The 22,816-nt window shown below is 29.0% G+C and overlaps 1 protein-coding gene across 1 annotated transcript; it reads right to left on the bottom strand.

Annotated features, from left to right (window-relative positions):
* Nucleotides 1–4,058: 4,058 nt before the first annotated feature.
* bdl (borderless) lies at nt 4,059–22,549 on the bottom strand. Its single transcript, XM_011502028.1, has 12 exons — nt 22,142–22,549; nt 21,077–21,219; nt 14,365–14,593; nt 12,155–12,321; nt 9,606–9,750; nt 8,692–8,966; nt 5,927–6,061; nt 5,343–5,602; nt 5,090–5,265; nt 4,951–4,995; nt 4,572–4,754; nt 4,059–4,285 (listed from the first exon to the last, which is right to left on the bottom strand). Exons 1-12 carry the CDS (start codon nt 22,200–22,202, stop codon nt 4,059–4,061), a joined length of 2,046 nt encoding a protein of 681 aa, XP_011500330.1. The 5' UTR covers nt 22,203–22,549.
* Between the last annotated feature and the right edge of the window lie 267 nt (nt 22,550–22,816).

Here is a 22,816-nt window from a genome sequence, read left to right as displayed (position 1 = left end):
CTTCTTCATGTTCTCACGAATCGTTTATAAACAAAAGTCCAGATTTACTTATAATCGTACGTATGTGGCAATATTTTGTATATATGTATATATATATATATATATATATATATATATATATATATATATATATATTGAATATTTGAATATATGAGTAAATCAGAATATATCATTCGTTAAAAAATTGGCGATACTGCAAAAAATAATTGAAAGTTAAGTTTTATTGTAAACTGTATTTTTTAATAGAGAAAAATAATTATTTATCTAAAGTATACTAATTATTACTTAAAAATTGAATGGACAATAATTAGTTCGATATTGTTTGATTATACGTAAACAATTAGAGGTAAATATAGCTGAGTTGTTGAACTGAAGTATCAAGAATTGTTCATTCAATAGGAAGGAAAATATTTAAATAGATCCATAAATCTTTAAGATATAGAAATTTTTAATCATATTTATGGAATATTGTTTACTCGATTTTCCATACTCATGCAAAAGAATTATGATATGAAACTTTAATGTTATATTTTTATATAATGTAGTACTTGCATAGATTTACAAATGTCATGATTTTGTAGATTTTAAATAAAGACTTTAAAATACATTATAATTTTGTAATTACAATTATTATTTAATACTAAAAGTCTCGAGTTCAAAATGTACGATTAGAATATGCTTATGTTGTTAATTAACATGAAAGTATAAAAATACTTTAAAAAAAAATTTTACTTGAAAAAATATTATATAACTTTCTATAAAAATTATAAAAATTTTGTAAGTTTATATTCTTTATTATATATTATTAACAAAAATTTGCAAACTTAAGAAATATTTGTAAGATTTGCTATCTAATTATTCAGTTGAATAATGTAAATTATCGTCAGTGTATTAATTTTATCTTTAGAGTTCCGTTAATAAAATATATGATTACAATAAAATACATAATTATATTTGTAATATAATTGATAGCTATTTACATACGTTTATATAGGGAAATTTGTTATATATATATATATATATGTATATACGTACGAATATCTTTATTCAAACCAAATTACGCATACCTGCACATGCACTTCTTTCACATACATTTTCACGTAACCTATGATAGTTTAAAAGTATGTCATATTGATGCGCGCGCATCAATCTATGCATGACTATATGAAGAAGTATATGGCGGAAAAGTAGATTAGATTAAAAAAGTTTAGGAAAAAAAAAGTTGAAAATGAAATTTTTTTGTCGATAATAGATAATTTTTAATAATTCTTGAAAATCATTTATATTTTCGAAGCCTTTTAAAATACGATAAATTTCTTATAAGTAATTGAAAATATAATTATTATACATACATATTATATGCTGTAGACAAATCCTATAAATTAAATAAATAAAGTTCGAATAAATTTTAACAAATATTTTCAGTAAAAATTGATTAAATTTGATTACAAGTGCAACAATAAATCGTGTATAAAAAATAATTTTTTTTTCTCGTATATATTCACTATTAATTATTTAGAATATTTAACTGAATCTTATTCAATGTTCAATATCATTAATAGCAAGAGATATGAAATAAACAAGTGTGCCATTTTATTAGCAATAAGTGCAGATACAAGCGGAATATAGAAATTTTGCAATTGATAAAAGAATGCATTTTGTAACATTGATAGTAATCTCGATTTTTCAATTAAAATGAAACTGATTGACGTATTAGTAATATAGTTTTAATAAATCTTAATGACTAAAATTGGGAACTTTTCCAATACAAAAATATTTCAATATCATTGTTAGTCATGAAATTAAAAAAATAATCATTTAGTATCTTTATAAGTTAATGAGTAAACATAAAGTCATCACAATAAATAATTCTTTAATAAATTCTATTAAAAATGAATTAAGAAATTACTGGAAAAATATTAAAAATTTACTAAGAAAAAAAAACGATATTATTCAATATCATTTTTATATATTAATAATAATTGTTTTCTAAATAACCCGTGAGAAGTGTCAAAATAATGTCTTCTAATCACATAAAATTTTTATTTTATGTTTATTTTAATTCTATTGAATTTAATTTCATCAATAATAATAGAAAGACGTAAATATAATTATATTTGTTTTTTTATTAATTATAGTTTATTGATATAATATTGATTATGTAACGTGTGATGCATTTGTTGTATGAAACGTGATTATTTAGTACGCTCGTACGTATACTCCCTCGTTTTTTGCAATAATGCTAATTCACTTGAAGTCTTGGTATGCAGCGATTACGAAGCCCTTGGAATGTTGTCATTTCGTCATTCGATCTTGAAAAGTGTGGCTTATGACGATTTTAAATTAATTATAATGTGATTTCAATTGGTCCGAAACAATTACCTTTTTGACAAAATTTAATTCTAAAGTACATTTGGGCGATAAAGATGGATATAATACTATTACTGAAACAAAATATTCTAGTATGTGCCAATGTTTCGATTGAAAATTACATATTAATAATTGATTATAAATTGTATTTGCGTAAATGAATAATAATGATAATAATATTATATCAAATATCTAGAGTTTTACCATTGTTTTTAAAAATGTTTCTTGGTAATAAAATTCGTTTCTTTTTAGAGTACGAAAATACACATAGAAAATATACATAGAAAATTGTTATTTCTTTTATAAATTTTCATTAATAACTTCGAATTTTTTTCATAATCTATACACGAATGTAAGATTCTTTAATTATCGTTGATTATTTTTGAAGGATTCGTTTAAGATTTGTAGAAGAAAATTGGAATATTAATAACATTTTAAAGAAATATTAAATAATTTAAGTAACACAAATTAACACAAATTATTTAGTGTATTTAATATAAGTTTGTATCTAATTATTATCTAATATTTAATTAATTAAGTGAAATTGATTTGACACATTCTTATAAGAGTTAAATTTAATTTCAATTAAATATTATGTTTTAGTTGATTATTGATATTGAATATATATACATAAATAACAGCATATATATATAATTTAAATGTTAACCCATTCAGTATGATAGAAATTTTTACAAATTAACTAATTGGTATTTATGTAATTAAAATTGATTTCAATATTCGAATAAAAGTAATTGGAGAGAATATTTTATTAAATGCATGTACTAGATCATATTTTGTTATTCCTAAACGAAAACGGTTTTTTTTTTTTTTTTTTTTTTTTTTTTTTTTTTTATTCAATTGGCTTCAATGTATTGCGATTATGTTATTTGAGTTTTTATAAATGCTAAGGAAAGTATAATAATATTTAATAAAAATATTTTTATAAATATTATAAAACAAATACTTGCTCGTCGCTACTAATGATAAGTAAATGAATACATATGTATATATTAAGACACATACTTATAATAATCGTAAGAATGAGAACTTGAATTTCTCTCTTTAGTATTTACGAATGATATTGTCAGAATATTTTGTGAGATGAATTAACGAATCGTCGTGAGTAATAAAGCAATAGGTTATAGCTTAATGACATTCTTAATTGCATGCAACTCAATTAGACAATCCTCAAATTAAACATTCGATACTTGTAATATTTAATAAAAATGATTGAATATTAAGATGCATAAAATTATTATTACATCGAAATTTCGTAACTGTCGTATTTGTATATGTAATTTTGCTATTATGTGATTATTTTCATCTATTTGAAATTATTATTTTAGTCAATTGAATTTTAATTTAAGAATTATTCACATATTAATAAAAAGCAGAATGATAAGTGATATTTTTTTTATTCAATGAGACGTAATATAAATGCTTTGATAACCTTAACGCACTAAATGAGATTATTCTTGGCCTACTGTGAGCCTACTTTTATCACATCGAAGCATTCAACCCGTTTCTGACAAATATTCATACAATGAAATACAGTTACATTACTACAGTTTCACCTACGTTATTATAATATTTTATATTCACTTACTAATAAATAGCTAAGCCTCCCCTTATGACAATAAAGCTCGTTTGTTTAGTATAAGTTCGCTCACGCATTTTTTATGCATACGTCATTTTTCTCTAGGTGAACTTTGACAGTAACGCTTCTTCGCCCACCAAATAGCTCCCAGTGCTGCAGCTAAGAATGCTATTCCAGCAACTATTCCCATGGAAATGGCGCGATTTCTTCGATAGGCCGGAACTTCCAAAGTAAAACGTTCACTCACTGTTATATCCTCGGCCGTCGACGTAGCCACTACTTCAAAAGTGTAAAAATTTTCCTCTTCCAATGATTTTACTGTAATTATGAAATTTATAAGGCAATTTCAAATTAATGTACATAGAAGAGAGTGGAAATGATAATTTGACTTTTATTCAAGTTGTTATTTGACATCTGATAATACAATCATACGACTCGAAGAATACCAATGAAACAATCAATGTATTTATTATTTTATACATTTTATCGGAATTTGATTATAAATATCATTATGATCGTTGGTCATATTACCGATGCCGATGTATTTTATACGTTTAATGGCACTTTATTATGTATAAAAATAATATTAATTCTTTTGGATTACCTAGATAATACGTATCGGTAGTTTCTGCTCTACCATATAGGTACTCGGAAGGCCCCCTGAACCATCTTACGGTATAAAATTTCACTTGATTTTTCCCATTGAAAGGAGGATCCCAAGTGACAAGGTATCCTTCCACCGTTGCCTGAACTTTAATATTACGCGGTGGTTCCATTTCATTATCGTCTATAAAATTTCACACTTGTTATTTCATTTGCAATGCGTTTGTAAGCGTGAGTTTTCATTAGAATGGGCAAACATTATTAAATTACGGCGAGCAACGTAATAATGAATTCAAAACAAAACAAAAAAAAAAAAAAAAAACAAAAAAACAAAAAATCATCTGTTATGTACGAAAATATTGGAAAGACAAATTTTTTACCTTTTGAACGTTGGAATTCGGATGCAATGTTGAGAATATTAGAATCTAAATTGTAAAAATATTATTAATGTAGCTTATTAGTTGTAGTTATTAGTTGTTTATCGATTAAAAATGACAAGGTATTATACAAATTACTGACTAGGCTGCGTAAATACGCGCACAGTTTTGCTGAACATCCCATCGCCATGCTTATCCTGGCTAAGTACCATAAATTCATATTCTTTCCCAGGAGTCAGATTGGCAACTGTCGCTTCTGTAATCTTTCTCGAAACTATTCTCATTGTTCTCCATTCTGACGTGTCTGTTGGTCTGTACCTGCGTAATCGAAAATTCTTATCTCCTAGTACTATATGCTCCCAGTCATTTGCGCAACATAAGCAACGATAACTTACCATATGGAATATTCCATTTTTGGCCGGACGTATCCTGGCACCCACGTTAACGTCACGGCATTTTTTGTACTGTTGGCACTTAAATTGTACGGGGCTCGTGGTGGCACATTTAGAACCATTAGCTCAGCGTCCGCAACCACTGTGGCAGCTTCGTTACTTGCCGCGCATTGATACATACCTCTATCTTGCTCTTGAATCCTTTCAATCGTTAAATTTCCTCCTCTCATTAGTATTCTGTCTGGTGGTAGCGGTGTTCCGTCCTTTTATAATCAATAGCAGAGTTAATAATTGAAAATATTATTTTTTTTAAGGTTTTTAATTTTATTATTTTATTATTATTTTATTTTATTTATTATTATTTTTTTTTTAATTTTTTTATTATTAAAAAGCAAGTTAATTATACTATTAAGCTTCAATATGTTTCACGTCAAAATTCAAATAATAAGTTTGATTATAATTTTCAATTATATATTAAGTTGATATTTAAATTACCTCGTATTTTTATATTACATTTTTTCAACGATGAAATTAATTATCCAATGTTAATGTCAAAGTTTCTTTTGTATATTTCGCGTTTAACTTACTTTATACCAAACTATTGTTGGCCGATGATTAAGATCGCCATCTCTTGCATCGCACGGAATTTCCAAAGTATCTCCAAGCTTACGCATGTAAAGATGTTGAGGCGTTACCGTAAATACTGGAGGTCGTTGGACTATCTGGAATAAAAGACCGGTAAAGATGACGTCAATAATGAGAATTGTTGTTTGCTAATAATAAACATTTTGCAATTATTAAACAAAAATTATTCAAATTTACGCAATATAAGTTATGAATGTATATATATATATATATATATACATATATATGAAATAAATATTTGTAGTGATAATTCAAATTTAGAACACTTTTCTTTTTTTTTTTAATTCTAAATAGTAATAATATTTATATAAGTAATAATAATTACCAATAAATTTACAATGGAAACATTATTTGTATGTTTTTGTTAAGGTAAATAGATATTCGAATAATATTATATATCGTTGACTTTAAAGATGTATAAAAAAAGAAATTATTTTTTTTTTTAAATACTTTATAATTACTAATTAAAATATAGATGAAAATTTTTCTAAACCTCAATATTCATTCACTTTGTTAATAATTGAGTATATATTGCAATCGAATGTTTATGTTTATTTCAATCGTATTAGCTGTTAAAACGAATGATTTATATTCCAATAACTATTATTACAATAATAACATATAATACACATTATCAAAACTATTTAATTTTATATGATAATAATTGAGATGTAAAAAAAAAAATGACTATATCTTTTAAAATACTCAAGTATACAAGAAAATTTCAATGTAATTTTTACTTTTCTCTTATTGATCCAAACAATTTAACACTCTGACGGTATCAAGTTAATAGCTGTAAAAGTACATTATATTCTCTATATACAATCGTTAAAGTTGTATGATTCAAGCACTTGAAGTTTAATACTTAATTGGAGAATAAAGCGACGAATGTGATCAAATAGCTTATTTATAATGTGGCAATTAGTCAATGTTGTCCACCATGCTTCCCAAGAGGGTAATGTATACATTTAATCACAACATAATGCATAAATTTACTTCTATCCAGCATTATTTATTTAATATGAATTTGATGATTTTTGATGTGCATTTATTAATAGTAAAATTAATATTACTCTGTAAAATATTAATATTCTAAATTGTGGAACATTAATATTTAACCGACGTAGTTTGCTTTAAAAGAACTTCTAAATTTTTAAATAAACATTCTAATAATTAATTTTTTGTTCAATTTCGTATGTTTTTCATTCGTTTTATTTTTTATTTGTTAAATAAGACGATTTATGCTGGTGTAATATTTCAACAATCAAATATCTTGTATCTTGATTTTTCATAAAATGATATATTGGAAATATTTATTCGACATCATTAATTTGTATGTGAAATAGTTTTAAAGGAAAGTTTTGAAATTAGAGTATATTAAGCTAACTAAAATTTATATATACTTTAATGTAATGTAATGCGTAATAAATTAAGGGTAAATAGGCGAATTCAGGCAAATATTTAATTACTTTAGTTAAGTTTACAAGTAAATTATGGTAGAAGAAAGAAGATCAAGTTTAATGAAATGACAAGATAATTTATTAAATTCGTTAAGTGTCTTGAAAGATAATTTTCTAAACAACAAACTAAACATTAGAACAACAAGATAAACATTAATATTTTTTAACATTTTATTTATTTTTTTTTTTTTTTTCTTAATTATAGAGTAATTTATGTTACAGTTTAATAATCAAAATAAAACAAAAGAAAAAACAAAACTAGCAACGTAGAATGATTGGCCGATTAAAACTGATACTTTCATAATCGACCATCGACGAGATTAGATCGGCTAATCGACGTGAGAGGGTTAATTTTTTTTTTTTTTTTTTTTTTTTTTTTTTTTTTTTTTTTTTTTTTTTAATTACAACGATGTACGCGAAAAATGGACGCAAAGCAAAATGTTATGTACAAGTATATATTTATGTATTTATGAATTTATAATATTAGTGTTCGAGACTATATATCCCTATTGCGTTTACAATTATCATTGAATCCAATAAAGTCTTTTCAACATTTTTCTAATAATTTATGCCTGAAAATTGTTAAAATTGGATCGTTTGAAAAGTCATGCAAATATTGAGAAATAATTGACATGTCATTAAACATATTTTTATATGAATTTTATGTACCATTCTGGCATTGTGTTGCATATATTATATATTATGGAGCTTAAGGGAAGTGTGTAAGGAAATCATAAGTTGACTATTATACACGATATGACAGCGCATTATACATTTTTCTTGCAATAGTGGGAACTGTAGACGTTAGCTTGTTTGAGACTTACTAATGAGTCTAATAGGATAACATGGGAAGAAATGTCCATAGGACTTGAAATTTAATCATGGTTATTAATGTCGATTTCCGCAATGTTAACGAGTGCCAATAGCGTTACATTGTTAATATTTTAGTTAAGAATCTACATATTCATTTATAGAAACTCATAAAATTACATTATATTTTAAAATAATTTAAATATCATTTGACAATCTGAATAAATTATTTTGACGTACGTATAAGTACAATCACCACGTATAATATACCACGTATAGTATGTGTGCAAGTACGATGATTTGCATTTAATAATAATTCGTATGAACAATGGTTTTATTCATAACATAATATTCATATTTTTTCTTTTAATATTTTTACCATAATATCAATTGAAATACGTATAATTATTAAAGAATAATTAATTTATCTTACTCACGACTGTAATTGGTGGGCTGGGTCCGTCGGTACCTAAAGCATTATATGGTGTGCAGCTGTATTTCCCAGCATGACTCTCATCAACTTTATTAAAGAAAAGAGAACCATTTCTTCTGTAAAAAACACCTTGAACATTGTATGGATCGAAAAGAAAGTCATCCTTCTCCCAGCGTAAGTTCGTCAATGGTGGATTAGCTCGAAAGTGACAATCCAAAAGAGCATGTTTCCCATAAGGTAGATACACTTCATTTGGCGCATATATAACCTTTGCTTTATCTAAATAACATTTGAAAAATATCTATGATTATTTCTTGAAAAAATAATCCTTTAATTAGTAATTGGTGAACAATAACTAATAATTTATAATTAAACTAAAGAACTATGAAAATACTTTCATAGTTATATTCATAGTAAATAATGTTTCATTCGAAGTGTAATTGTATTATACTAGTTATATTAAAAAATAGTTTTACAATATATGTAAATAAATATGTATTTATTTTCATTTCACTTTATATAATAGTTGCCTTGTATCTTTAGATATATGTTGTGTGAAGTTAATCATGTCAAATGAGGTTTAACGAATATAATTTAACGTTATAATGGATATATTTATTAAAACGAATTTTAAAGTCTATCTTACAATTTAATACAATAATGAACAATTTTTATATTTTACGCTCCATAATCAATGCATAATATTATGCCTTTCGTATTAAATAATATAATTAAAGAATTTTATTAATCATTATAACAGCTATTCTTTCCAATTTATCTATTATATTTTTAATCACTCGCTTACAATATTTCATAAGACACGATAAAATGATCTATATTAATACAGTACAATTAAAACTATTCGTAACATATAATTACGTATTATATAAACTGTGCTGTAAAGCTTTAAATACTTACATTGAACATTTAAATATGCAGATGCACTTTGTGTATCGCCATACTCGTTAGTAACTGTGCAACTATATTCGCCAAGATCACCCATTAGTGATGGATTTATTGTCAATTTTCCATCGGTATGGATAGTAATTCGTTCTCGCAGATCCTGCATTGAATATTTTACGTTACTTCAATTGTGTAAAGTAATAATAAATTATGTGTGCGCTTATGCGATAATAGCGAGAAGAATGATTTCGTTCGAAGATACTTATTTTAGATTTGTAATTTATTAATGGACATTTAAAATATTCCCAGCCTATAAAATAAAATAATATAATATTGATAGTTTTGAAGAAAATATTTTGTTCTTCTTTTTATTATTAATCTGTCGTAAGCAATGTTAAATAATTAATTATCTAACAATATTTATGGGCTTAATGAGAATTTTAATGTTGATTGTAAAATGAATTATCGCGCGCATAATGATTCATTTGTTATACTAATATTGTTTGTTTAATATAATAATTCAATTATTTTATTAGCATCAAGGTTTTCCTCCTATTATAAATAATACGCTAAAACATAATTTGTTCAATAAACCATAGAAATCAATTTTACCGATTTTTTAATTTTATTTTAAATTTAAAGTAGAATGAAAATTTTGCCCAAATGTAGATGATATTCATCAGACGTTATGTTGTTTATACTTATAAAACAAAAATTTATATAATGAATATGACATTAAATTTTGTGAAAAGTTGAAAAGAAAAATTTTCTTATCTTCGATAATCCGGAGGATTAATAAGTAGTGTTATAGTTAATATATTTTTGTCATTTTTATTGTCGATTCTATATTTATTTTATTAAATTGATGTTTTTTTAGTATTTTCAGAAAAATGAAAATTTGACAAAACTCTATTAAATTTTAATTGTTTATTTTATCTTATGAAATTTAATTTGAAGTTATTAGCACGTTATGTAACATGTAAATATTTTTTAATTTACTTTTTATCAGTTTGAAGCTTTATGTATAAATTATATTTTATTCGAGTTGGAAAATGAAATTTAATCGAAAATTGATATAAAACATAACATTCTCATAATATTATTATTTAATTTGATTTATATTAAAGTATATTTATTCAATGAAATAAATATTCAAGTGTTAATATGGCTAAATTGAAGAATATAAGATCTTAAGAACTGTATTAACTTTTGTTTTTTGGGATTTGTTAAAAAATAACAACTTACTTTAACTGTATATTAACTAATATTCATGTAGAATATTTATGTAAAGGTCCTACTAAATTGGAATAATATTATTTCACAATAAAATAAATATTACATTTTGAATTTGTGCTATTAAAAAATGCATTATATTTTTAATTAATTCTATTCATTCGTATTAGTTACATTGAATTTTCATAGTGCAATTATCTATTTAGCAGTCTTTTGCATTATCGAGAATTTGTTTTGATTATTTATCGAATAATAAGCCGCAATAATATCGAAGCTAGTTATCTAATCACTACAGTATTAACTTACAATTATTAAAATTTTATTTTGATGAAAATAATACTGTATGAACAAGCTTTACCATTAAAAATTAAATTAATCTTTAAACTAGGTAATATAGATATATATATATATATATATATATATATATATATATATATATTGGTGAATATACATAAAGAAAATTTATACACGAAAATTCGAAAACATTTAAAATACCAACTTGGGATTTTATTTTTTCACGAAAATTAATTGTCATCTCGAATGATATTTCGTAGATTTATCAAAATGTAAATATATCTCTTAGATATTGATAAATGTAGGTGTAAGAAATACGTGCATATTTTAATGACGGGACATATACGGCCATACACGTACGAACGTAAGAATCCATGCTTCTTCAGAGTCGCGACAATGTCTCTGATTATGACGAGCTTAGTTATTAAGAGTGGAATCGTGGAGCTTTCGTACATTATCGTACGCGGAGAACTCGTCGAGACAAGTTTGAGATAACGAGCTAATCGAAATTCTATGAGAACGTTCGAACGTTCCACGAAAATGTCTATATACAACGTAAGCATGAGTACACAGCGTATAGCGATGTCATGGGGTATCTCTATGCCGATTTTCTATATTTAATCTTTGAAAGTCCCAACTAATTAATCACATATTGTCGGGACTTTTTTTAATGTTAATAATCCTTAAATGAAATATTAATTTTATATTTGTTCTAAAAGTTGTCAATGTAAGTATCAAAGCAAGTCACCGTGTGGTAATTATATTATGGATTAAAGCAATAGTAGACCGTGCGATATTTTAAATTCGAATAGTTGCGCTTGACAAAGTATAGTATGGGACAAAATAGTTGTAACTTTTTTCATCTTCACTTATTGAATAATTTCACTTATTGACCTAATTGAATAGATTTTGTATTAAGAATGAGAAGGAGGGGGGCAAATTTATCAAATTAATGTTTCTTTAAAATTACTAGGCATGATTTGAAATCCCGCCGAGTCTCGAGGTGGAGCATTAATCTTATGTTTCTAATACTACACCTGTTGTTTCGTTATCTCCAGTCCCTCGCGGTACCAGGCGATGGTCGACTTGTTGTTCTTGGTGACGCAGTCGAAGGCCACCGAGGCTCCTTCCATAACAGTTTTATTAATTGGTGGAATGGCCAGAAGCGTCTCGCCTGGAACATTGGGCGACGGCGGCAACACACCTGGGTTGAACGGTTTAACCAATCTCATCGGTTAGTGGTTAGTAAAGCAGCGCACTGGCGTATCATTTTATCCATTTTCCCCGAGAAACGCACAGGCACACGCGCGTGTGAGTGCACGTTATTTGTGCTTTTTTTTTTTTTTTTTTTTTTTTTTTTTTTTTTTTTTGGATGTCTACGCGAGGTTAATTGCCGTTAGCAAAATAAGAGTAAAATCAATTGGCATCGTCTTACGCACCGAAAGAGCAATGTGATAAGAAAATGAGCTTGAAGCTGCACGGTACTGCGGTACCAGTAGTTTAAGTTGTATGTTACGCATCGACGTGCTTTCTTAATTTAAAGTCTCTTTTACTTCATCGGATGCACGCATTGTTGCGAAGTCTTTACCAAAACTAAGTTCGTATTATTTCATTTTGTGTTTCCTGTTATAGGTGGCCCATGATTTTTTCACTTTTGGAATTAATCGGAGGACAAATAATTCATCTATATTGTATTAAAAAAATGTTATGTTGTAAAGGCATATAAAAAAAAAAATAAAAAAAATACCAATAATTTTATTAAAGGACTGTATAATCTATTTAAAAAATTAATTTAAACAAAATTTCATTCCCAATCTGAGTCAGCTTTTTTAATTGCATAAAGCAATGTAGCACAGAGAAGAAAAAAATCAATGGTAAACAATTATTTTATCAACGAGCATATTACTTCAAGTATTTAATATTTTTGCAGTTACTGCAATTATTATAATTAATATTTTAGATTTACATTGAATGTAGCTTAAAATAATTGGATAGTAAATTTTATTATAAAATTTCATTGAAAATTTTAAACAATTAATTAAATTCATTGGATGGACAAAAAATATCATAATAAATATAACTGTCCAATTTGATTTATCATTAAAGTGTTCTGAAGCATTGTTTGTATTTGCAGTGTTTTTATAATTTATATATATATATATATATATAATTTTTATGTAGTGTTATTATAATATTATAATTTTGTGTATGTTCATTACATTATATTGGAATAACGTAATTACGTTAACGAGTAGAGATTCTTGAAAAGAAAATTAAAAGCGTAATAACGTTTGCAATATTATGAATAATATATTTCTTTTCTCAGAGTGTACTGAAAATGTACATATTTTTTTCGAATAAAATAACGATCACGTTTACGTAGTATTTGCAGATTTTTTTTTGCCCTTTACTCTGATGCGAGGAGTATTAATTTCAATCTATGCACCTCCCGCTCATATAAATTTGAAATGCAAATTGACTGAATCACCGAATTGTTAATTCGTAGCTTAATCGTTTCTTTCTAACTGCTACGCTTAACTTTAAATTATTCGTGGCTTGCAAATGTAATAGTAAAATTACAAATAGTACGCATGTCTCAATTTTACAATCATTACGAAATTGTAAATTATTTCGCGCAACATGCATTTTTATTTAAACATCATTGTTTAAAAATACAATTTATAATACAGATACGAGCATAATAATTCCATCATTAGTTGCATGTATGCACTAATGGATGCTAAAGTATCTGTAATTTTTAAACGGAGTGTATGTAATCTCGATACTCGAAATCCCGAGAAAAATTATGAACGAAATCGAATCTAATAATAGGGATTTGAGAAGACATCGATATCGGATACAAAATTCTATCTTGTATGGATGAACTAGAAACCTTCAAAACCCAAAGAGGATTGATTATGTGAGCTTTGATTTTTTTTATGTGCCTTGATTTTTCAATTTGTTCGCAAACTCGCAAACCAATGCAGGAATTGCATGTCCGTGTTAGGTCCGTCGAAAGGCATAATATTTTTAAAACAATCGCGCTATCTCGCATTCTCGCCCTCTCTTACCCTCTCCACGCGCTGCATGCATCTCGAGAATGACAGGTATTAATCCTTGTCAGTGGACAATCCCAACGAACCACTCATTATGATTACAAAGTTGTCGGGAATCCGTGCAACGACGTCGCGAGCATGTCAACAAGTTTGGCATCAGGCGTCATAAGCGCGATCTTCGTGCCACTTACCGTCAATTGCAAGATGAAACCACGTGCCATTGTTCCTAGAGCTCGGCGTCCTGTTTGGAAATATGACCCTGCACTCGTACCAACCTTGGTCGCTCTCCCTGATGTTGGTGAGGTTGACGCTGCCTTGGCCGTATCCCCGCGCCTGTGCGTCCTCGATCAACTGTATGCGGTCAGCGTAGCCGTCGCCCGCGGACACCGAGCCGTCGTACCACGAGAACACCGTCCGGCCCTGAAACGTTAGATGCCAAATGCGAGGCGTAAGAGGCGGCCAATTACGAGTAGTTAAGGAGCTCGAGCGTCTGCCGGTGCGTTGCGCATCCGGCGCGCAAATACCGCCGTGGATTGCCAATTGACGCGCGAATTAAACGCGGCTCTTCTTTCTCCCGTGGATGCGTCGTTTCGTCTCGTCTCGTCTCGTCTCGTCTCGTCTCGTCTCGTCTCCCCCTTCCCCACGCCGCCACAATGCCCCATCGCACCCCATCGCACCCCATCGCAACCCATCGCACCCCATCGCAACCCATCGTCCCAAACTCCGTATGCCCTCCTCGTCCATCCAAAAGAAACGTCTTCTTATTAACTTACTTTACGCCCGCTGTTGGATTTTAAGGAGTGCAAGGTCGACGGAGATGAGAATTTTTGCCGCAGCTCGCGGAAAACGAGATGCGCGATCTCAAGGAGCAACGGTTCTCTTATGACTCACGAGCTTCTCCGTCGCTTTTTTCACTTTCTTCTCGTTCCTCGGATATCGCTACTTTCACCGCTCGTCGCGGGATGTAACGATGTACGCGCGTCTTAATCGCGGATGAAGAAACGAAATCAAGCCAATATGAGATATTGGCATTTTTCTTGCTCGAATGTTAATTTTATCGCCAAGACGAAGCGATTGATTTTGAAAATTGCATTATCCGCGTAAGGGAGCTTGAATGCAATGTTGGAACTTTCAATCAAGCTTTACATTCTCAAGAGGATATGGAAGTTTCGAGGTTAGATGCAACGCAGCAGGTATCAGCCATTAGTATTACAGATTGGAAAACTGCGTAGAATGGAATTTATTATCATTGTTCACGGCTTGCATTATTCATTAATTATGCTTTGCTTTAATATGCATATACCACAATGACAAGCTAAATGATATAAAATTATAATATTATTTAAATAAGCTCTTAGCGAACAATTATAAACTAAGTTTACTGATTTGAACAATAATATTCAATTAAGATACAACTTTAAGGCTCGTAATCTCAATGAATTTAAACAATGGAATAATTACATGATGTGCCTAATACTTTACATGTTTTTCAATTATCGGGAAAGCTCTCAGAGTCCGTTAATGTTATTGTAATCTCGGGACATCGTCGATCTATCAATAATAACACGAGTGCAAGTACTGTAGCCCTGCTTCAGCCTTATAGACTAATACGAATCCACCAATCCATTAGCATCGATCCATCGATATAATTTACAAAAAATGAACAAGTTTTTAACTGGGCTAAGCCGTTATTAACTATCCACTTCCTAAATATTTAAAACTCCGGCTAAAATCTCACATGCAGGAATATATTCGCGATCATAGTCATGGGAAATGGTTAGACTGTATAAAATCGAAGGGCGTCGGAAGCGTCGATCGCCTCGATTTCGAATCCATTAGCAGCCAATACTTTGGAAGTGCGAGAGCAAGAGTAGAGTAGAGGATACAAGAGTTTCCAATGAATGTAATTTGCAGGACCGCAACCGCACCCCTGCGCCGTCCAATTTAAACGGGATTATTAGCGAGGGAAGTCGACACCTACGCCTACCTCGAAGCCCGACCTCCTCCCGCGCCTACGGAAATGCAATTTGTCACCCGGCAGGCTTGTCAAATAGCGCAACTTCCAATCAGTTTTGACGATTGGCGCGCGCTCATCGGCGCAACTCGACTATTCCGTCCAATGGACCCTAATCGTCCGACGAATCGTCAGCAGTGACCCACTGTGTGGCCACTCGCAGGGGAAGCCGTCGCCGCGTCTGCCAGTACGCCCCCGCGACTAAACATAATGCAGCCTTACATCCCGTACTCCAATTACACGATGTACGGAACTGGCCGAGCGAGCGCACCTGCTTTACATACACACGCATCAGGCGCTAATCGGCTCGACTTCCACGCTCGCCGTCGCTCACCCGCTTCTCCATCCGCGTCCATCGTCCTGCCGACGTCTCCGTTATCTCTATATCCGACAACATCTCTATATCACTCGGCTCGTTGGAGCATCCTCGAGCGCGGAAGTTGCCTGTTTTTTTTTTTTTTTTTTTTTTTTTTTTTTTCTTCTTCGCCAGTAACCAATCGATACCCCGTTGAGCTTCGAACTGACGAGCATAAATGCTGATATTAGAGTAGGCGAGGGGGCATTCGTTTATCACGACTTTACAACGACTTTACAACGACTGTCTCTCATTATTCGACTTTGACTTGGTGAAGAAAACATTGGTGAACATGAAAATTGAGTGCCGTCATTATTTATAGCTAATCACAGTCATTCGAAAGCCATATCAATGCTTGCGCATGTAAGGTTCTACAACAAAAAATGCACGGACTTTGTTAAAGTATGTGGAGTAGATGTTATGGCTTTATGCGCCTACGAGGAATTAATTAATTCAATTTAAATACCACGGCACTATATCAGTTTCTTATGAGAAAATGAAAATATAAATATACATCAAAAGTATATTATTGCGTTGTAAAAAACCTTTACGTTAATTATACCAGCACTCGTTATAATTAAAATTTTCATGCTTTCAATATTCCATATCATTGTTTAATACAAAAAAACTATGATTCGGTTTACAATTAACACACAACTTTTACAATTTCGTCCACTTGTTCACTGTATATATATATTGATATAATTTTTATCTTTTATATGTTAATATATTCTTAATATTAATATTCATACGTTAATAGCAACTATAATAAATATAAATGCAAGTATTACGCAAGTGTGTTTTGCATTTAATTTCTCATATAAAGATAATTTTACCTTATTCTTATTGTCGTTTTCAATAAATATTTCTACAAAATTTCTAATTTATATTTTGCTACTTTTTCTATAATTGAACTTTATCATTTTTAATTAATTATTTATTCGACACAAATATAAGGTATGTAATTAAAAAATTTGCCGTTTTATCTATTAATATAAAGAAATTTTTTGTTATGTTTTTTGTTTTGTTTTTTGTTTTGTTTTGTTTTTTGTTTTTTTTTTTTTGTTTTTTTTTTTTTGTTTTTTTGTTTTGTTTTTATGGTATCGATGTCTTGAATAGGTGCCGACAAATATTTATATATTTATTTCTATGAATTAATCAATTTTAACACGTTTTATCTATATTGTACAGATTTATTAAATGACTATTTTTCCTTCGTTTTCCTTCCTTTAAGAATTAATTAGAATCGAATTTTACGTTAATGAATTAGAAGCCTATATTCTATAAAGAAATTATAGAATCGGGTAAATGACAAAGATTTTAGGTATGATTATCATTCATGTAATATAAATTACAGGCTTTTTACATTTTCTTCATAAGGTGCAACTGAATGAATTCAAAAGGTAAACTAATTATCAATATATATTAATTTAATTCAATTTTGCGTATTTTGTGTATGCATTGTCATCTATGAATGGAATCTAGAAATGCTTTTCATTTCTTAATTATATACGAATCTAAAATTTCATTGTTTATAATCAAAGCCATAATATCTAACGCTTTCGATATTTTTTTTACTTTTCAAGAAGAAGGATAACATAATGCTTAGATTATATAAGTCTTGGACAGTCATTATAAGTTTTCAATTAAATTCATGTAAATCCGCGCGTGGTATTGATTTTACTTGACGAGCAATGAAATCGTAAATATTTATATATTTATAGTTCGTTTATAAAAATTATTCATTATAATGATATTGCATGAAACTTTTAATTATTTGTTTATTATTGAGTGGTTTTGAGAGAAGAGCAACTCGCACGACTATCGTATGTGTAATAGGAATCGGCAAACTTAAATTCTATCAGCCGTTACGTTGCTTGTAACTATATTATTACATACATTGAATAAATCAATACATTGAAATTAAAACTTCAATATCATAGAAAATGATAAAAAATGATGAATAAAATATTTTTATTTTAAATTCAATTAGTAATTTAATTTTGTACAAAATCTTTTTTTATTAAATTATCGTCGGAACGTGTAATCCTTTAAATAGCGTTTAATTAATTATTTACATTAATTATTAATAAATTGAATATCGGTCATAATGAAAATTTATAAAGAAACGTCGTTAAAAACAGGTAAACTACATTACGTTATTAAATTAATTCTATATTCCTATCTTAATATTATCTTGATGTTAAAATTAAAAAAGCGTTAATTTATCGCAATAATGTTATATTGAAATGTAATTATCAATGAATTTATAATTCTCTTTCTAACTAATTGATTAATTTTTTAATATTTTCTTTTATTGCCTTTAACTCCAAATATTACTTTAAAAGAAATTTATGCATGTTAAACGTTAATCATTATTTATTCTGCCGTTTGTTTGAACATTTTTTTACATTTCCGTTATTAGTCCTTATAGAAGTTCATTTATTTCCTAGGCATATACCGATATTATAAATAATGTCGGTATTTTTTTGTTTTGTTTTGAAGAGTTACACAATTAATAGTGTTCTTTCCTTAGAGAAAATTTACTTAAGTAGAAATATTTAATATACATGACAATTCATGAACGTTTCATGTACCAATTGAAGCATAAAAGTTTCTCGTACTAATTAGCTTAATCATAGCGCGAATGCGAGAAAGTTAGAATTCATATATTATTTTTTTTTTTTTGTTTTTTTTTTGTTTTGAAAAATTGCAATCTAATTTAATCCCCATGTAAAATCAATTCCTTTCAATCAATCTGAATGGAGTATATCCGGATAGTTTCCATAAAAGTAAATGCACATAAGAACAAAACTAAATAGATCATTAGTAATTGAAATCAAATCGAAGGAAAGTGTTGTTGTTAATTACGCAAGAGATATAGATCGCTTCGTGCATAATTTGATAGTCTGGCCTCGTTCTTCATCTTCTTCTTCATCATCATCATCATCGTCATCATCATCATAATTATCATCATCATAATTATCATCATCATAATTATCATCATCATCATCATCTTCTTCTTCTTTTTTCTTTTTTTTGTCGCTCGCAGTCGTGGCGAGCAAAGTAGCCCGGAGGCAATATAGCAATGAGCGAATGGAGCTGGGAGAGGCTCGAAGAAGCATCGCTTAGCGTGCGTAATCACCAATCAACTGTATGCAAGAGAAATTATGATGACTGAAAGAGTCGATTCCGGGCCACAAGGATTCGTCCAACATTTTTAACTCCAACGTGCAAGCAGAACGATGTCGGCCAATTTATAAGACAGACCCGTGATCAGTGGGATCTTTCCAACTGACGATCAGATGTTTTTGTATAATGCAGAAATTAAATTAGCATTATGTGCTTTACGTTCAATACGATTATTAAACGTAAAGTTCGTAAAATTTCTTTCTTTTTTCGAGATATTGAATCGAGTATATAAGGGGAAATTTATAGTAATTGCAAATTTTTATAAATAACATATCAAATGAATAATATTTGTCCATTGATGTATGAAGAATTTCTTTTTTTTTTATATTGATTTTATTCGACTGTTATTTCTTCGCTACAAGAATACCAATGTTATGAAATGAATAAAATATACGTAATTTTGATTTGCTTTTCCGTACTTGTTAATTACGTACTTTAACATTATATTTCAAATCTTTTGTTATTAATAATCTAAATATTTCCTTTATAATCTTATATAGTTTGGATTAAATCATATATTTAATAAAAGAAAACAATCGAGTTGTTATTATTATTAAGTATTATTTCATGCTGTAAGTTAAAAAAAAAAAAAAAAAAAAAAAAAAAAAAAAAAAAAGAGAGAGAGAGAGAGAGAGAGAGATTAATTAACAGTGCGATGGAGATAAAATTTATACTTCAATCTTCAATCTTTATAAATATGTGATTAATCATACGAATATGAAAGCTTATTATTTATTTATCTATTAAAAGCCTTTTACAGATTTTAAAATAAGCATAATTCCTTAATATTTTGTGAATCTAATGAGATTAGATTTTATTTCAGAAGCTCAATGTACATTAAAATTATGTAAGTAATGCATATTTTTTGATTTATCGATATATAATAATAATAATATTTCATAGGAAATGATTTGTTAATAGACAAAAATTATATATAATAAGAAAATCGCTTATAATATGTCAATCTTATATTTTGAGGATGCACAAAGATGTATTTAAAAAGTTGAAATAGAAATTACATCGTTTCTCAATATATAAATTAAAGTCATTTCATTGTGACATGTGTAATTAACTCGTAATAAATAGCTTTGTGATGAAACTGAAAAATCGCAGACATTTATTATTATTATTATTATTATTATTATTGTTGTTATTGTTGTTGTTATTATTGTTGTTATTGTTATTGTTATTGTTATTGTTATTGTTATTGTTATTGTTATTATTGTTATTATGAGATTATTCATTATGAATGGGATTAAATAGCAAATTGGCTAGAGAATAAATAAGTAAACAGAACTTTGATCGAAAATAAATAAAATTTCATAAAAGATGACTGACTTACATCGCGATTCCAATGCAGTATGTAAGGTATGGGTATATCATGTGGAAAATCGAGATCACAATCGAAGACGACATACTCGCCAACAGCTCCGGTAAGGTAGGTTGGTTCTTTTTCCTCGTCTAAAAGAAGACCAAGGCCTTCGACTGGAAATATACACACGCACGCACGCACGCACGCACGCACACATACACATGCTTAATTATTCTAAAGATAATGTAAAATTCAATGTTAATGGCAATTTATTAATAGATTAAATTGACTATTGACTTGGCGATTGAAAAGGGTTAATAAAATTTTTTTCAATATTGCATAAATTCTATCGCTCGATCAAATGTTGATAGACGAGTTATCTCATCGAATGACGTAATTATTAATAAATCCACAAACTATTTATGTTAATAGTGATTTCGTACATGATTATAAACATTGACAGAAATTTTTATAAATACTCTTTCTTTCTTTTCAGATGAATTGTACGATAAATATTTTTAATCATTTGATCATTCGATTACTTTAAAATTATTCATCGATAGCTATAGAAGTAAATATAAGCATTTAAATTTAAATTCAACATTTTAATTTCCACGCGATCTTTTATAATAAAATTATGAAACATTATTTAATTATATATCAATATCTTTAGTGTAAAATGTTACAAGTTAGTGTCAATTTCACTGTAAATATTTATTTATATCCATAAAAGGGATAAAAAGGAGAATTTTTCTTTTCGATGATCAAGTGACAGAATTTTATGAAAAACGAATGAAAATGAGTTTTGATTGATAGAAAAGTTAGTAACTATAAGGCTGTTATAATTTCTAAGAATAGTTCATCCTATTGCATAGGGACTCTCGATATTACAAAAATTAATCGCTTTACTGCATTTAGTCAATTGATAGTATTGTAAACATCGATAAATAGTAATATCGAAAGTTTTATAATAAATCATTTTATGAAATTATCCTTTAACCGACAACTTTACGTATGTCAAAGTATGCATAAAGTTTGACGTAAGCGGTACGCAAGAGACGATATGGAAAAAATATAAAGCGAGACTTAACGTACCTCTGTAAAACAGTAGAACCAGAGCGCAAAAATGACTTCTTTTCACAATGCTCGTAAACATGGTTGAGTCGCTCGTAGTCACGTTCACATGAATAACGCAACTATCACAAGGACCACTAAATGTTAGCAACGAAACCCAATACTAAGCAAGATTAATAGGGAAAAATCACAGGCAAGTGTTGGAATGAGCCGAGTGGCGCGAGAGAATCGCGGCTGCCATTACCGTCGCAGATTCAGCAACAGGAAGAAGCGCAAGCAGAGTCTCTTCTTTCCTCTTTTTCCCTCTCAATCTAGTGTCACACCTAGAGTATATTAGCCAAGGCCTACGAGCCCTATTCCACTTGCCGTCCCTCTTCAGCGCTCTATGTTCGACATCCTCGCAAGTGCGGCTTTCCTTGTTCGCTCTGTATATCGTGGAGCCTCTCGTAGGAATGCGCTTCGCGCGCTCTATTCCGCGCCACAGGGATAAGGACGGTCCGGAGCGTCGGGGACCTCGAGCGCGAGACCGAGTGCTCGCCCCGACTTAGCAGAATCCCAAATCAGCAGAGACGGAGATAGATAGATAGAGAGAGATAGATAGATAGATAGAGAGAGAGAGAGAGAGAGAGAGAGAGAGAGAGAGAGAGAGAGAGAGATAGGGAGAGAGAGAGAGAGAGAGCGAGTGAGAGCGAGTGA

Source organism: Ceratosolen solmsi, unplaced genomic scaffold, assembly GCF_000503995.2.
Source record: "Ceratosolen solmsi marchali unplaced genomic scaffold, CerSol_1.0 scaffold43, whole genome shotgun sequence".
In the NCBI taxonomy this organism is placed as follows: domain Eukaryota; kingdom Metazoa; phylum Arthropoda; class Insecta; order Hymenoptera; family Agaonidae; genus Ceratosolen; species Ceratosolen solmsi.
Note: the sequence above shows the minus strand (reverse complement) of the source record. Positions and strands in the feature narration are given on the sequence as shown.